The sequence below is a fragment of the Neovison vison genome, chromosome 7 (assembly GCF_020171115.1).
Source record: "Neovison vison isolate M4711 chromosome 7, ASM_NN_V1, whole genome shotgun sequence".
Classification (NCBI taxonomy): domain Eukaryota; kingdom Metazoa; phylum Chordata; class Mammalia; order Carnivora; family Mustelidae; genus Neogale; species Neogale vison.
In genome coordinates this window covers 55,264,223-55,282,127 of record NC_058097.1, presented here as the reverse complement: position 1 = coordinate 55,282,127, position 17,905 = coordinate 55,264,223, and the positions used below count along the sequence as shown (strand labels likewise).

At 46.6% G+C, this 17,905-nt stretch overlaps 1 protein-coding gene across 2 annotated transcripts; it reads right to left on the bottom strand.

The window, feature by feature from the left end:
• Window positions 1-501: 501 nt before the first annotated feature.
• ETHE1 (ETHE1 persulfide dioxygenase) lies at window positions 502-17,675 on the bottom strand. 2 transcript variants are annotated; one of them, XM_044257227.1, is made up of 7 exons: window positions 17,529-17,668; window positions 17,039-17,183; window positions 16,782-16,930; window positions 3,288-3,417; window positions 1,363-1,452; window positions 853-969; window positions 502-687 (listed from the first exon to the last, which is right to left on the bottom strand). In XM_044257227.1, the coding sequence occupies exons 1-7, from the start codon at window positions 17,607-17,609 to the stop codon at window positions 635-637; spliced, it is 765 nt and encodes a 254-aa protein (XP_044113162.1). In that variant the 5' UTR covers window positions 17,610-17,668; the 3' UTR covers window positions 502-634. The 2 variants fall into 2 exon arrangements, with proteins under 2 accessions (XP_044113162.1, XP_044113163.1); XM_044257228.1 differs by lacking the exon at window positions 853-969 and having other exon boundaries at window positions 17,529-17,675.
• Window positions 17,676-17,905: the final 230 nt, after the last annotated feature.

The window sequence follows — 17,905 nt, the reverse complement described above, 5'->3', positions numbered from 1 at the left end:
TGCTGTTTATCCCAAGGCTGGATTTGTTCTCTGCAAAGTCCACGTTCTTAACCATGGGCCACATTGTCACTCTGATGCTGCAGGGAAGTGCCTGGAAGATCATTCCAAATTATAGTGACAATAATAGTCACCACTGATAGGGCGCCTGCCACGCAGGCAGTGTGCCAGGCACCTCATACAGGCAGACTCACTGGATCATCACAACACCCAGTTATTAGTATTATTTCCATTGCACAGATGAGGAAATTGAGGCGTGGAGAAGTGAAGTACCTTATCCTGGGTCTTATGGGTGCAAGTGGCTCCATCTAGTATGGGCGAGAAGCCCTGCCTGGGATAGGTTTGTTTCTGATCTTGTGAGTTAGGAAAAAATCTCCTCCTTCCCAGCAGCCTGCTTCACTCCCGCTCTCTCCTCCCTGAACTCTTCAGCCCAGACACCTCAGACCAGAAAACCAACGGCACCCTCCCCCCAAATAGACAGAAATACGATTCAGAGCAAAAAAATAATTTTTATTTATTTATTTGAGAAGCTCAGGGGCTGGTGAGGGAGGGGAAGGAGAGAGGCCTGGCGATGGCACCTCTCTCTGTACCCCGCCTAGTGCATTCTTAACGGAAATGAGCACCTGACAAAACCAGGTCAGGAAGGGGGGGTCTGGATCCCACAGCGCATGTTAGCTGGAACAGCAACGTCTGAAAGGAAAAAGACAGGGTTGAAACTAAGGGGCCCCAGCAGACCCCCTCATGCCCTACTGGGGACCCAGAAATCCAAAGAGCCCTTCTTCTTTGGAAAATTATAATTCTGGCCCTGAGCCCCCTCCTCCCTCAGACCCAGGAATCTGGCCCCCAACTGCTCACCTATCTGCTGAGGCTTGGGCAAGTTCAGGTTGTCCATGACCTTGACAAACTCCTCACAGCTGAGGGTGAGCCGCGGGTTCAAAGTCCGCTCCTCCTCCACGGTGGACACTGTGAGCCCTAGTGGCCAAGGGAGGCGAGGAACATCAACCCGGCAAGTGCCTGGGGCCTCCTTTGACTACATTTCCCAGGAGGCTTAGGGTGCATCTGGGGCCTGGGACTCACAGGCTCTTCCCAGACTGTCACAGAGACCAAGCTCTCCTCGATTAGCACTATGGGAAATGTAGTTTCCCACATTCGCTACAAGGAAGTCCCAGGAAAATGCACGCCCTTTGGAATTCTAGGACTCTTGTTTCTACATGAACACTCAGCACACCTAAACACTTGTTCTTTTTGGCCAGAGAAATTTCTGGGAATTGTAGTCTCCATGCCCCACAAGGACTACAGCAGTTTGGTACTCCCTCTCAAATGGACAGTTATGTAAGTCCCACACCTCCTCCAGGAAGCCCTCACCACGGTAATCATGAGCAGGGTAGATCAGACAGTCTCCAGGAAGCGTGAAGATCTTTTCGTGTACTGAATGGTACAAGGTCTTAGCACAGCCTGGGGAGGGAAGATTCAGAGGTGAGTAAATCAATAGCAGAGAAGGTTTCTAGCCCCTTCCCTCAAGAAAGGGTGGTAGGATTAAATCACAGTAGCTAAACCTTCCTCATTTTCTGTTGGTACTGCTTTGTCTAGGCACAGAAAGAGAGGGAAGGGCATTCTAGACAGAAGGAACAGCATATGTGAAGAATTGAGGACTGGTGAGAAATTCACCATGGTGGTAAGTAATGTTGGTATAAGATCCAGAAGCACCAAGGAGTTGTGCCCTCAGCCAGGGGATGCCAAGAAAGGGTTCTGGGCAGGGAGGCTAGACTAGAAGGTAAGAAACTGAAGACATGAGCCCAAGGAGGAAAACAGTACCATGGTTCCAACAACAAAGCTCTGAGTCCTAAATTGGGTCAGGGGCAAATCTTTTTGGACCCTCCTTCCACCTTTCATTTCAAATCCTTCAAATGCATAACTGTTGGGAGTAGATAAATGGAGGACTAGAAGTCTCGGAGAGAAAAAGACAGAGACCAAGATGGAGAGATAAGGCCAGAGGAAGAGGAAGCAAGAGGCAGCCTGGGGATCTGGTCACACACTGCCAGCTCAGGGATGTTCTGTCTTTCCTCTGATCCTGCTTTGCCCTCTGCCCGCAAGGCAGCAAAATCCTCCCAATCTAGTGTCAACCCCACATTCACCCAGATGCACACAGGACAGTTAAACCCTGAGATTTAAAACTGAGCTCCTCGGACACCTGGGTGGCTCAGTTGTTAAGCGGCTGCCTTTGGCTCAGGTCACGATCTCAGGGTCCTGGGATCGAGCCCCACATCAGGCTCCTTGCTCAGCGGGGAGCCTGCTTCTCACTCTCCCACTCCCCCAGCTTGAGTTTCCTCTCTTGCTGTGTCTCTCTCTGTCAAATCAACAAAAATAAAATCTTTAAAACTGAGCTCCCTTCCCACAGTGAAACTCCTGAATCTAACTGCCCCCTCGCAGCCAAACCCCTGAATCAAACTCCACACCCTCCCCTGCTGCAATTCCAGCACCTAAACTCCTTATGGGGTTTAAAAATATGGCCACAGTGGGGGATTCCTGGGGGCTCAGTTGGCTAAGCATCTGCCTTCGGCTCGGGTCATGATCCCAGGGTCCTGGGATTGAGTCCCACGTCAGGCTCCCTGCTCAGTGGGGAGTCTGCTTCTCTCTCTCTCTCCCTCTCATGACCCCCACCCCCACTCATTCTCTCTCTCTCAAATAAATACAAATCTTTAATAAAAAAAAATTAGTGCTTCTGTCTGCTTCTCTGATCATTCCCTTTGGGAGAACCCAGCTGCCATGTCATGAAGACAAATTACCCCCACGGGGAGGTCTCTGTGGTGAGGAACTGAGGCCTCTGGCCAACAGACAGAGCCAGCTTGCCAGCCATGTGAGTGAGGTACCTTGGAAGCAGGCCCCCCCACCCCAGTCAAGCCCTTGAATGATTACAGCCCAGACACTGAGCCAGGACCACCCAGCGAAGCTGCTCCCAGAGTCTCAACTCTCAGAAACTACGTGAGATAAAGTCAATCAATGTCAATCACTGCTTAAGTCATTAAGGTCTGGGGTCACTGGTTTCACAGCGACAGATAATGATACACCCTTGCATCTAACTGTCCCCCAACAAGCAAACTGCTGAATCTCCCTCCCATTTGCAAATCCAGGAATCTAATTTTCCCTCACTGTAACAGCTAAACTTCTTCAATCTAAGCCTGACCCCTAAAAGTCTAACACTCATTCATTCATTCTTGCAACAGGTACTTCAATCTCTGGCACACACAGAACAGTACTAAGATCTCAGGCTAGGGAAAGGGGCCTGTGACCTTGCTGGAAATCCGTCCGTCCACACCCTCGGATGAGCAGGGCATCTCCAGTGAAGGCCATGCTGTGGTCATTCAGAACAAAGGTGACACAGCCCGGGGTGTGGCCAGGGCTTGCTCGGGTCTCCAAGGCCTGGTGGGGAAGGAAAATACAATTACCAATAAGCCAAGAGCTCTGGCCTCATGATGAAACTGGCCCCAGAAGCCCCCATCCCACCCCAGGATCACATCTAGCTAGCATTGGCAGGGGGTTGTTAAAGAATTAAGTTTGGGGCACCTGGGTGGCTCAGTTGGTTAGGCATCTGCCTTTGGCTCAGGTTGTGATGCCTTTGGCTCAGGTTGTGATGCTGGGGTCCTGGAATTGAGTCCTGTCTTGGGCTCCCTGCTCGGGGCGGGGGGTGGGGATGCATCTGCTTCTCCCTCCGCCCTCTCCCCCTGCTTGTGCTCACTCACTCTCTCTCTGTCAAATAAATAAATATAACTTAAATTTAAAAAAAAAAAACAAATTAAGTTAGATTCCCAGACTTAAACCTCATACCAGGGTAAACTCCCAGTGAATTAAACACTTAAAGCAAGAAAACCGGGGGCGCCTGGGTGGCTCAGTTGGTTAAGCCCTGCCTTCAGCTCAGGTCATGATCTCGGGGTCCTGGGATCAAGCCCCACATCAGGCTCTCTGCTCAGCCCGCCTGCCTCTCTGCCTACTTGTGATCTCTGTCTGTCAAATAAATAAATAAAATCTTTTTTAAAAAACAAGAAAACCATAAAACTGTGTCAACAACAAAAATACAAACAAATATATATGATCCTGGTTAGGGAAGAAGATTCAAATGTGATCCCAAGGTCATAAATCATTACAAAAAAAGATTGATGGTTTGACTTTAAATAAACCTGAAGTTTCTGAGTGGCAACCACACCATAAACAAAAGTGAAACAGAACCAACAAGCTGACAAAATATATTTACAACATATATGCACCACACAGTAGTCAGTATACTTCATATACAAATACAATCTTCAAATCAATAAGAAAAAGATAAGCACACTAATAAAAATAGGGAATACCAAACACTTATTTAAAATTATGTTACTGAAATGAAATTTAATGATGTACACAAATATTTAATAACATGAAAAGACATTTAATATCTGGTAAGGGCTAAAAGCAGACTACAAAGTAACTTGTGTAGTGTCGATTTTTTTTAAGATTTTATATATTTATTTGACAGAGATCACAAGTAGGCAGAGAGGCAGGCAGAGTGAGAGAGAAGCAGACTCTCTGCTGAGCAGAAAGCCCGATGCAGGACTCGATCTCAGGACCCTGAGATCATGACCTGAGCAGAAGGCAGTGGCTTAACCCACTGAGCCACCCAGGCACCCTGTACTGTTGATTTTTAAAAAAGGTTCCTTGTTCACTCAAAACATACTTTTTTTCTTTAGGCTTTTCCTACATTATCCCCCCCTTTTTTTAAACAGAAAGCATGTCATTTTATAATTGAAAATAAAACACAAGATTCAGGATAAACTAAAGATCTAAAATTTTAAAAACCAAAAGATTTCTAAAAGGAAATATATAAGGGTATATGTAATCTTATATAAGGAGATGTGTGTGTGTGTTTATATATACATATATAAAATCTTGAGATAGGAAAGGTTTTTGTAAGCATATTAAATTCAGGGGATATAGGGAAAAACAGTGACAAGAATGACCACATAGTTTAATTTCATTATAGAAAAGAACAAGAGTTAAGAGACAAAAAAACTCAGGGACAGTATTAGCAACATGTATAAGAAAGTATTATAAAGTATGAATAGCCATCATATATAAAGAGTTCCTAAGCATCAACAAGAACTTCCAAAAGAAAAATGTGCAAAAAGAAAAAAAAAAAAAATAGGCAATTCATGGAAGAGGAAATAAATAGTAAAAAAAAAAAAAAATCTAAAACAATGTTTGATCTCCCTTTTAGGGAGAAAGGGAGAGAGATTTAAATTTAAAAGCCCTTATTTTTCACCTACCAGACTGACAACTGTCAGAGTTGCTCAGCCCTTAGGTTTCCTGGGATGTGGGTATGACTCAGTGTAGCTGTTTTAGAGGGCAAGTTTGCAATGTCTACAACACCTCAAATGTGGACTCTGACCCCGCAAAGCTTCTGCTAAGACTCTACTGTTAAGAACTTCGAACACAGGGGCACCTGGGTGGCTCAGTTGTTAGACGACTGCCTTCAGATCGGGTCATGATCCAGGGGTCCTGGGATCAAGCCCCGCATCAGGTTCTCTGCTAGGCGGGAAGACTGCTTCTCCCTCTCCCACTCTCCCTGCTTGTGTTCCCTCTCTTGCTGTCTCTCTCTCTCTCTCTCTGTCAAATAAATAAATAATCTCTTTAAAAAAAAAAAAAAGAACTTCGGACACATGGGCAAAAATGCCCACCCAAGAAATCCTCATTATGTAAATCCCCATACTCAGTTCACGGAAGCAATTGTCAAAAAAAAATTAAAATGTTACCTTCATGATCTAAAAACCGCTTATAAGATTAGTTCCCACTCATACAGCATTCCCCCCACCAGTTAGCATCCTGAACTAGGTCAGTCATCTGCTGAATACTGAAGGACACCAGGTACAGATCCTGTGTCCACACCTGGCATCCGTCCCACCCTTCCCCACTGATAGGTCTCTGGTTTGGTTCAGGGCATTAGTGTGCCCAGCCAACGACTTCCTTTCCCTCCGTGGTAGCCTGGGTGGCTTTGGACATGGTTCTCAGACCGAGATCTCAGTAGGTCTCCTGAAAATGTCTGGGAAAACTTTTCCCTTCCTGATAAAAAATGTTTGGCACCTCCCCTTCCCACTTTATCTGGTTCTAGACAAAAGTGTGATGGCTGCAGCTGCAGCAACCACCTTGCAACCATGAAAAAGAATCCCCCAAATGGAGCTCCTGGGTGGCTCAGTCAGTGAATCATCTGACTGTCTTCTTCCAGACCCCCTGTTATAGGAGAAAACCGAACTGCCAAATATTTAAGCCACCGTATGAGTTTTTTTTTTTTTAAGATTTTTATTTATTTATTTGACAGAGATCACAAGCAGGCAGAGAGGCAGGCAGTGGGGGGCAGGGAAACAGGCTCCCTGCTGAGCAGAGAGCCGGATGTGGGGCTTGATCCCAGGACCCTGAGATCATGACCTGAGCTGAAGGCAGAGGCTTAAGCCACTGAGCCACTTCGGCACCCCACCGTATGAGTTTTTTAATTACTTTCAACCAAACACCTTCCTGACTCATATATCCGAGGATATATGTGCAATGCAAAACAAATGCAAAGAAAATGATCTTGCAAAATGTTGTGGGAAAAATCATAACCCTCCTGCCTAAAATTAACATAACCTTTTGGTGGTCGAGAAATGATCTCTCACTCCATACTCTCTGATTTTATTTTAATTTTATTTATTTGTTTGACAGACAGATTACAAGTAGGCAGAGAGGCAGGCAGAGAGAGGGGGGTAAGCAGGCTCCCCGATGAGCAGAGAGCCCAATGTGGGGGTGGGGAGCCTCGATCCCAGGACTCTGGGATCATGGCCTGAGCCTAAGGCAGAAGCTTTAACCCACTAAGCCACCCAGGCACCCTGATTTTTTTTTTTTTTAAACAAAAAGCATGGGTGTCCTTTGAACCAAATATTGTGGATGGTTATTCAGGAGTAATGTTGAAAACATTAATCACCAAAAACAAAAACAAAAAAGAACAAACAACCAGCTGATCACAGTTTAGCAATGGGTACTGATTAATCAGGACATTGGTTATAAACAACCAACAGTTAGACAGTATACATGGAATATATGGCACAATTAAAGCCTATATTTGGTGTATGTAATTGTCTCTGTGTATAAATTGGACATAATTTTAATATCAATTGAACAAGAACCCGCTTGCCACATGGACTGAAACTCCTGAGGCCCTGAGTCTATGTAGCAAGTGGCTTTGCCGATGATCAGCATCCCTGTTTATCTGACCTTTCCTTTCTCTGGAATATCTAGCATCTATCCCCCCGCTCCATACCTCCCACAGTCCTGCCCATCTTGGGCCTCATCCTCTCCTGCTTGGACCAACCACCTGCCTCCATCCTGGCCTACCAGCCTCCATCCATCCCCCACATGACCCTGAGGAGGGTTTCTACTGCCCGGATTCACACCTGCTCCTCTCTGGTCACGACCCTTCCTTGGCTCCCACTGTCCCCCAGACAGAGTTCTGGCTTCTTAGCCTGACTTCTGAAACACCCCTGTTCCAGTGCCTGCCCACCTGTCCAGCCCAATGTCCAGTAACACACCCAGCTTCTCTGAAATCCAGGGGTGCTTCCAGAAAGCACCAGGTTTCTCCACACCTCTATGCCCACACAATTCTCTCTGCTAGGTACACCCTTCCCTCTCCCATCGGTCAGGTCTGCTCATTCCCCAGAGCCCTGATACTGACTGACCCCTTCTCCTGTGCCAGGCTCTCTCCTAAGTGCTCAACATGACTGAACTCATCCAGTCCACACACATCCTTATGAGGCAGGTACCATTCCTGTTCCCATTCTACAGAAGAGGAAACCAAGGCACAGAACAAGAATGAACAAACCATAACTAAATGTGGAAATACGAATGGATGTCACAGATAAGACCAAAAAAAAAAAAAAAAAGATGCTGGACACAGAAGAGCAGAGAGGCTGTGGAATGGAACAGAATGGAGTGGTGTGGGATGGGATGTGGGAGGAAGTGGGAAATCAAAGCGTGCCTGGTACACAGTACAGGGAAGTGGTATTTCATGTGGAGGTTTCAGTCATCAATCCGGATGTAAAACAGCTATGTCTTAGAGAGGGCACATGGACTAGGAGTTACGAACAGCATCTGGCGCCAGGTGACATGGGTTCTAAATTTGGCTCTGCTATTTATTACTAGCTGTGTGGCCTTGGACAAGTCACTTCACCTCTCTGTTTCTGAGCTTCTCTGCTCATTTGTAAAATGGGGATAATAACTGTCCCTACTTCATAGGGTTATTATAAATATTAAGTTCCTGGGGCATATGGGTGATTGGGTTGATTAAGCGTCTGCCTTGGGCTCAGGTCATGATCCCAGGGTCCTGGGATCCAGCCCTTCATGGGGCTGCCTGCTCAGCAGGGAGCCTGCTTCTACCCCTTCCTCTGCCCCTCCCCTCTGCTTGCTCTCTCTCTCATAAATAAAAGCTTTAACAAAAAAATATTGTTATTTTGAGTTTGTTAAGCACTTAGAAAAATGTCCAGGACACAATAATCACGATATAATCAAAGTAACATAATTAATAATGTTAAAAAAAAACTTTTTAAAAGATATTTTTTATTTATTTGACAGAGAGAGAGAGCACAAGCAGGGGGAGCAGTAGAGGGAGAAGTAGGCTCCCCGCAGAGTAGGGAACTTGATGCGGGGCTCACTCCCAGGACCCTGGGATCACGACCTGAGCCAAAGGCAGATGCTTAACGGACCAAGTCACCCAGATGCCCCATTAAGGTTCTAAATTTTGTAAAACCACTGATCTCGTGGAACCACAAGGCCTCCTGGGTTCAAATCCTGACCTGGCAGGGCACCTGGGTGGCTCAGTCAGTTAAGTGCCCCACTCTTGGTGTCAGCTCAGGTCATGATGTCATGAGGACCGCGGGATTGAGCCCTGTGTTGGGCTCCACGTGGAGTTTGCTTGGGACTTTCTCTCCCTCTCCCTCTGCCTTCCCCCACCCCCAGTCTGTCTCTCACTCTCAAATAAATAAATAAATCTTTTGAAAAAAAAAATCCCAACTTCGCCACTTTCTCTGTAATTTGTGGGCAAGTCACTTTTCTTCTCTGTACATCCTTCTTTGTAAAATGAGAAAAATATTTCTCATCTATGTGGTTATTAAGGTTTAATGCGATCTGTTTGTCAGAGAAGATGCAATAGAGGCCCAAGGGCCAGACTCAGCCAGAGAAATGTTTTGTTTGGCCCACTCAGAAGTTATGAGAAGTCTGAATTTGTAGTCTACCCTTAAAAAGTGGAAGATTTCTCAAAAATGTACATTTGAAGCTTCTATTTTAAAAAAGGGAGCTTGGCAGTCAACAGACTACATTCTTTTTTTTATAAAACTTATTTATTTAAGTAATCTCTATACCCAACTTGGGCCTCAAACCACAACCCCAAGATCAAGAGTCCCACCCTCTTCCAACTGAGCCAGCCAGGCTTCCCAACAGACTACATTCCTGAACATGAATAATCAACTTGAATTGTGCAGTGGGTGTACTCTATGAATGGAACATGCATCCCAAGGTTTGCCACAGCCCCCACCACTCCCTGCTGCCTACAGTGGTATTTGATTATGAAAATCCTTCTAGACAAATACTGATAAAGAACACTTACAGAGCTCAGCACAATGCCTGGCAAGAAGCAAACCCTCAAAGCTTGTCAACTATTGTTAAATTATCATCATTACTATTGTTAGCCAATTCAAAATACATACAATCTACTTCGGTTGATGGCAGAGAGAAGAGGAGATTGAATGACACCATGAAGAAACAACCAGACACAAACCAGAAGTGGGACGTTCTCCAAGACAATAGATTAGAAACTTCGAAAGTCAATGTCATGGTGTGGAAAGGGGCTGTTCTAGATTTAGAGACTCAACAGACCCTATAGCCGAGTGGCATGCATGAAGCTTGACTGGGTCCTGGTTCCTAAAAACGGCCATAAAAACGATTCCCGGGGGACGCCTGGGTGGCTCAGTTGGTTAAGCAGCTGCCTTCGGCTCGGGTCATGATCTTGGCGTCCTGGGATCGAGTCCCACGTCAGGCTCCTTGCTCCATGGGGAGCCTGCTTCTCCCTCTGACTCTGCCTGCCACTCTGTCTGCCTGTGCTCGCTCTCGCTCGCGCTCTCTCTCTCTCTCTCTGACAAATAAATAAATAAATAAAATCTTTTAAAAAAAAACAAAAAACACGATTCCCGGGCACCTGGGGCAATTCGAACTTAAGCTGTATTTAAGAATTATTTCAGAATTATCATAGACTTTCTGTGATGAAGACTTTGTAAAAGAACTGTTCTCTCCAAGTGCAAATGAGGGAACTCTGAGGGTCTGCGAGGTGAAAACTATTTTCATGATAGTAGGAGGAGTTCTTCTGCCCTTCTTACTCTCATTCCCCAGTTCAGTGAGATTTTCCAGAAGCTCCATGACAGGTGATGATGTCATTGTTCTGCCAGCAGATGGAGTGCTTGGATATTCTTGTGTTTTCACAAAACAGAGTCTCATGTTTTTTTTTTTTTTTTCCAGAGTCTCAGTTTTAATTTCTAATGCAGTAAAATTTTTCTGCATCTCTGAATAGATAGGTCTTATTTATTTTTATTGACCTATAACAGACATACAACTAATAAGTAAATATTGATAGCTAGAATCCACATAAATAAAAGCTTTGAGGGCCATCCTGTAACTTTTTTTTTTTTTAGACTTTATTTATTTATTTGACAGAGAGAAATCACAAGTAGATGGAGAGGCAGGCAGAGAGAGACAGGGAAGCAGGCTCCCTGCTGAGCAGAGAGCCTGATGCGGGACTCGATCCCAGGACCCTGAGATCATGACCCAAGCTGAAGGCAGCGGCTTAACCCACTGAGCCACCCAGGCGCCCCCATCCTGTAACTTTTAAGAAGGCCAGGAGCTCTGATACTAAAAGGTTTGAGTTTGAGAACCTCTGATACAGGAGAACATCTTTACTCTCCGGATTAGTTGTTAGGGTTGACATTTCTGAATGCAAGTTTCTGAATGGTAAGAGAAGAAAACGTTATATACACACAGAGAGAAATAAGGCAAAGGTAGCAAAAATGTCAGCAACTGGGGTGCCTGGGTGGCTCAGTTAGTTAAGTGTCTGCCTTTGGCTCAGGTCATGATTCAGAGTTCCTGGGGTTGAGCGGATCGAGCTCCCTGCTCAGCGGGGAGCCTGCTTCCCCCTCTCCCTCAGACCCTGTTCATGCTCTCTCTCTCTCTCAAATAAATAAAATATTTTTTAAAAATCAGCAACTGGTGAACTTTAAGTGAAGGGTATGAGAGTGTTGACGGTACTATTGTTTCAATTTGCTATAGTTATTAGAATATTAATAAAAGGGGGAGCGCCATCTATCTGGACCTCCCAGACCTCCACCGGTTCCCAATCTGGTTGAATCATCTTTTCAGCCACAGAATAGTTTTTAGGGATTCTGTGGAGCCTAACCTCACATTCTTCCAACAAATTTCTTCCTCCCTTCCTCCTTCCACGGCTTCAAATACGTGCACCAACTCAGCAGCTGTCCATTCACCCGTTTGGGGGGTGGGGTCAGCACCTTCTCTAACTACTTCGCATCAGCTCTGGGCAACTCCAAAGGGATCCGCGCAGCAGGTCCCACGGCCCACACTGCCCCCTGGTGGCAAGTAGAGTCTGGACTTCTATTCCAGTTGGTCCCAAGTTCATTGCTTTGCTCCATTATTCAAAAGCATCTAATCTTGGTATAACCGGCCACTATATCTATGCACTTCTAAACTCAGAGTGTCTTTTTCCATTGCGGCTAAATAGTCTGAACCTCTATTAGTTAAACCTTCCTTTCTTTCGTGAAAGAAATGACATTAGTTGTTCTAACGTTTAAGGCACAGTGCACTGATGTCTCTAACTTGAAGAAGCATCAAAAAATAAGACAGGTGATGGATGGATGCTGTCAAATCTTTTCAATTTTTTCTGTAGGCTTGTCATTTTTTTGTAAAATGTTGCAAGAGGGGAAGATCTGTTCCACAATTCAAATAATTAGTTCCAGGGGCACCTGGGGGGGCTCAGTCCATTAAGCAACAGACACTTGCTTTCTGCTCAGGTCATGATCTCAGGAATTTGCTTGTTTCTCTCTCCTAATGCCCCTCCCCCTGCTTGCTCTCCCTCTCTCTCTCTAATAAATAAGTTAATAAATAAATCTTTTAAAAAATAATTAGTTCCTGGGACACCTGGGTGGCTCAGCCGGTTATGCATCTGCCTTCAGCTCAGGTCATGGTCCCAGGATCGAGCCCTGCATCTGGCTCCTTGTTCAGCAGGGAGCCTACTTCTCCCTCCCTCTCTGCATGCCCTGCTTATGCTCTCTCTCTCTCTAACAAATTAATTAATTAAAAAATAATAACTAGTTCCAAACGGAAGGAACTAGTGAAATTCTCACCCAGACCACATGAGAATCACCTATAAGCTTTTATTTTACTTTATTTTATTTTATTTAAGATTTTATTTATTTTTAAGTCATCTTTACATCCAAGGTGGGGCTCAAACTTACAACCTCAAGTTCAAGAGTCTCATGCTCCATTGACTGAGCTAGTCAGGCGCTGACCTGGGAGCTTTTAAAAGAGACTCATCCCCTGTGTCTGCCCCAAACAATGAAATCAGAATCCCTAAAGTGGGATCTGGGGGCTCCGTATCTGGCAGCGTTCTTCAGAAAACTTTCTTTCTTTCAGAAAACTTCAGAAAGTTTTCTGAATCTGCCACCCCTCACTGGAGCTCAAATGTTCAAATCTCATTGCTCAGTAAAACAGAAAATTCATTGTACAATGAAATCATCCAAATCTGGCCCACTGTGAGTATAAAATATAACCAGCTCAAAAAGTGGCAAGTTTGGGGCACTTAGGTGGCTCAGTCATTGAGCATCTGCCTTCTGCTCAGGTCAGGATCCCAGGGACCTGGGTTGGAGTCCTGCATTGGGCTCCTTGCTCTGCAGGAAGTCTGTTTCTCCCTCTCCCACTCCCCCTGCTTGTGTTCCTTCTCTCACTGTGTCTCTCTCTGTCAAATAAATAAATAAAATCTTGGGAAAAAAAAGGTGGCAAGTTCTACTAAAGTTAATCATAGGTCAGTCCTCTGACCCAGGAAGTCCGTTCCTTGGAATTGAGAGCAATGTCCACCAAAAGATTTGCATAACAGCCTTCACAGCCGCCTTGTTCTTAATAGCCCCAAATCTGAATCAGCCATCAAAGGGAAAATGGGTAAATTATCATAAATTCACACAATTAAAATGCTCTACATTTTGGGAAACCATGGCTGGTACATGAAATTTGGCCTGTGTCTGCCTTTGTATGGTCCGAGGGCCACGAGTGGTATTTTTATGCTTTTTCATAAAGAAAAAATTTTTTTCATGAAAAAAAAAATCAAAATGAGAATGGTATTTTAAAACACATGAGAATTCTTGAAATTAACATTGCAGAGGCCAGAAAAAGAGTTCTGCTAGAGCACAGCCATGCTTATTCATTTATGCATTGTCTCTGACTGCTTTCATGCCAACAGGGACCATATACGGCCTGCAAAAGCGAAAAGTATTTACTGTCTGGTCCTTTACAGAAGGGGTTAGCCAATCCCTGGGACGGAGCAACAGAAGGAAAGACTACAACCATACACAACGTGAGGAGTGAAAGAAGCCAGAACACCAAAGAGCCCACATGGTACGAGTCCTGTTTCTGAAGTCCAGAACACATGGAATTAATCTAGGATTAAATAAATCGGAAGAGGGGCCTCTGGCTGGCTCAATCAGTAGAGCATGTGACTCTTGATCTCAGGGTCTTGGGTTCAAGCCGCAGGTTGGGGACTGGGGATGGGACCTACTTAAAAAAAAAAAAAGTAAGAAAGAAAGTTGCTAAGATTGCAAATCTTCAAGGTCCTTATCATAAGAAAAAAGAAAAATTTAAAAATGAATAAATAAATAAATAATTAAAAATGAATAAATAAGTCAGCAGCTGGTTTCTTGATGGGGGTGTTGTTGTCAATGGCCAGGAGGAGGAACAAGGAGGCCTTCTGGAGTGATGAGTTTGCTCTGTATCTGGATCTTGGGCCATGTATATGCAAGTGGAAACATGTAAAAATTTAACAAGCTGCACACATACAATAGGCACACTTCCTACTGTATGGCATGCATGTTACAAGTCAATTTTTTTAAAGTAGAGAGAAGAAAATGAGGGAGAAGTGTGACCATCTCTAAAGGTTTATAAAGAACTCAGATGAAAACCACACCAAACACCAAATAATCATAAAGACAGATGCTAACAAGTGTTGGCAAGGATGTGGAGAAACTAGGACTTTCATTTTTTTTTCTTTTTTTAAAGATTTTATTTATTTACTTGACAGAGATCACAAGCAGGCAGAGAGAGAGGAGGAAACAGGCTCCCCGCTGAGCAGAGAGCCCAATGTGGGGCTCGATCCCAGGACCCCGGGACCATTACCTGAGCCAAAGGCAGAGGCTTTAACCCAGAGTCACGGAGGCGCCCCTCTTTTTCTTTTTTCTATTTTTTTTTTTAAGATTTATTTATTTATTTGAGAGAGAGGAGTGGGGAGGGGCAGAGGGACAGAGAATGCTGAAGCATACTCCCCATGAAGCCCGATGGGGAGCCTAAATCAAAAGTCCACTACTTAACTGACTGAGCCACTCAGGTGCCTGGAAACTAGGCCTTTCATATGCTGCCCGTAGGAATATAAAATGGTGCGACCACTTTGGATATTAGTCGGTCAGTTCCTTCAACTATTTTTTTTTAAGATTTTATTTATTTATTTGAGAGAGAGAAAGAGAGAGGTGAGCAGGAGGATGCAGATTCCACGCTGAGCAGGGAGCCCCATGTGGGGCTTGATCTCTCAGCCAAAGGCAGACACTTAACTGACTGAGACACTCAGGGACCCATTTTTTTAAGTAGGCTCCACACCCACCATGAGCTTCAGCTCACGACCCTGTGATCAAGACCAGAGCTGAAATCAAGAGTCGGACGCTGAACCAAATGAGCCACCCAGGCTCCCGAGGTCCTCAAACTATTACACGTAGAGTTATTATTTTGATCCAGCAATTCCATCCTATAGATACATCCAAGAGAAATGAAAACAGCCACACAAAACCTTGTGCATGAATAGTTACAGCAGCATTATACATAATGGTAAAAAAAATGGAAGCAACAGAAATGTCTATCAGCTGGTGGATGAATGAATGAACGAACGAGGCGAATTCACACAGTGGAGAGTTACTCAGCCATAGGAAGGCATGAAACACTGCCACCCGTTACAAGGATGACTCTTGAACACTTAAGACAGAAGACAGTCACAGAAGACGACACAATATATGATTCCGTTTCTATGAAACACCCAGAATTGGTGTTTCCTTGAGAGATAGAAAGTGGATTTGTGGTTGTCAGGTGAGAGGGGAGGGGGCTGGGGTGACAGCTAAGGAGCATGGGGTTTCTTTCGGAAGTGACAAAGCTATTCTACAGTTAACTGCGGTGATGGGTGGACTCCGCTCTGAATACACTAAGTCGCTGAATTGTACACTTCAAATGGATGAACTGGATGGTTTGTGACTATCAGTTAAGTCGTTTGAAAAAAACCAGACAAGGAAGCTAAATCTGCCACAGCTAAACCCTTCGACATTCATTCAAAACATTGCTCGTTCTGTCTCACAAAGGGCTCATGTCGACATGAAACCCCAACCACTGTTCACTCTTCTAAGCCTGTTCAGCTCAAGGAATGCTTGCTAGCCCCTGACACTCACGGACAGTGTACATAAAGTTACAAGGCACTTTTTCACCTGCTTCCAGAAAAGGGCTTCCAGAAATAAAAAGGCTGCCCCCACAGGAGCTCCACCCTCTGATCCCCCCCCCACACACACACAGCTCTCATCTCTAAATGCTCAAACTCAGATAAACTGTCCCCATTTAGCAAAATCCTTTAACCTGGAGGTCAAGTCCCCCCTCTGTCACTTGCCCATTCTGTCCCCAAAGTCAGCCCAACTCTCTCTGAAGCTTTAGCAAGTCTGATTGGAGAAAAGCCTGGTCAGCTATTTCTCCTCCCTCTGAGGGCAATTCCCCCCAGCGCCCTCTCCCCGATCTATTGCTCTGGGTTGAAATCCTGGCTGGAAACCTGCTGACCTTGGCCTGTAACAAAGATGGGAAAGGAGGTAGGAAACTTCAGACCCTTCCTGTGTGAGGCAAGAGCTCCACCAAGGGTGAGGCAAGCAGGCACAGAAGGGTGAACATTTAAGGAGGCGCTAGCTGAAAGGTGCCTACCCTGACTGTGACTGTGAGAATAAGCGCCTCCTTAAATGTTGCGCCCTGGGTGCCTTGCTCGCCTCACCCTAGTCCTGGCCCAGGGCAACAAGATGCTCCTTCCTCTAATAGTGGCTCTAGAAACCTGAGCTGGAATCTCTCTCTCAGCCCCTGCTCAGAATTCTAGCCCTCAATCAACTTTAATAGAGATGCCAAGCCAAAGGAGCTGCCCCAAGGCTGTAGGAAACTCCACAAATGCTGTTGACTTAAGGGGCTTGGCCAGAGACACACCTGCCCAGAGCCTCTTGCCCCAGTGCCCCACCTGGGTTTATGGCACCCTCCTCCCAAAGACAAACTCAGGAATCAGGAGCCCCCGATCAGAGTTCCCTCCTACCCAGGGGCTCAGGAGCCCAAGCCCTCAGCCTGCTCTTCCCTTGAGGCCAAGAAGTCCAGGCCACCACCCTCTCCGGACCCAGCATCCAACTCACAAAGCGCCCGAAGTGGATGGAGTCTCCATCCTCAATGTGCAAGTCAGCCTGGGCCCCACTAAGGCGGGAGATGACAGACTGGCAGCCGGGGAGTAGTGACCGGAGCAGCCCTGAGCCCGTAATGTGGTCCGCGTGGCAGTGGGTATTCACTGGGAGAGAGAGGAGGGCCTGGTCCAGGAGGGCTCAGAGAGGACGCAGGACTCCCAGCCCCCAGCCCCCTCCTCCCTCAGACCCAGGGGCTCGGCCTCCAGACTGACCAGCATACAGCAGCCGCAGCCCCAGTTCCTTGACCAGCTGGGCATCCCGAGGCGCCGTCTCCAGAACCGGGTCGATCAGAACGGCCTCGTGGGACTCTCTGTCACCCAGCAGGTACGTGTAGGTGCAGCTCTTGGGCTCAAACATCTGGGAAGGGGGAGTGAGACAGGTGAGAGCGAAGAACGAGACTCCCACACACGGGGGACCCAAGAGTCCGAGCCTCGACCCGATTCTTTTCCTAAGATCCAGGAACACAAAACCCAGCCCCTCCTTTCCCCTCGGTGTCCGGAGTCTGTTCCGTCTGAAACAATGAGGCCCAACTTCCAAATGCCCCCCAAATCAGGCTCCCCATTAACCTCTCCCGTAAAGGACTCGGGAGTCCTGCCCGAAGCCCACGGGATCCCCCAACTCTCGGCTTTAAAGGACGCCGGAGTCCCGCCCTGCCACCGTCCAGCGCCCCGTGGTCCCGCTGTGGGCCCAGCTTCCTCGCACCTGCCGTAGGAGAATGGGGACTCCAGAGCCGCTGCGCTGGCTAAGCCGCCGCCCGGCGACCCTCAGTGTGGCCCCCGCCATCGCGCCCGCGGCCCGGTGGGGACTGAGTGGACGCCAGGCGAGGGCGGAAGCCGGGTGCCCCCTATCTGACCTGGGAGGGGAGGGGAGGGGAGAGGGCGGGGCGGGGGCGGGGAGAGGGCGGGGCCCGCCTTAAAGGGGCCACGGGCTCTGGGGCTCAGGGCTGTCTGGGGGAGAGAATACAGAGACCGCTTAGACAGCGAGACCGGGAGAAGCGACTAACAGGGAGACACTCAAACGGCTCAAAAGGCGAAGGAGAGGGCGCCTGGGTGGCTCAGTGGGTTAAGCCGCTGCCTTCG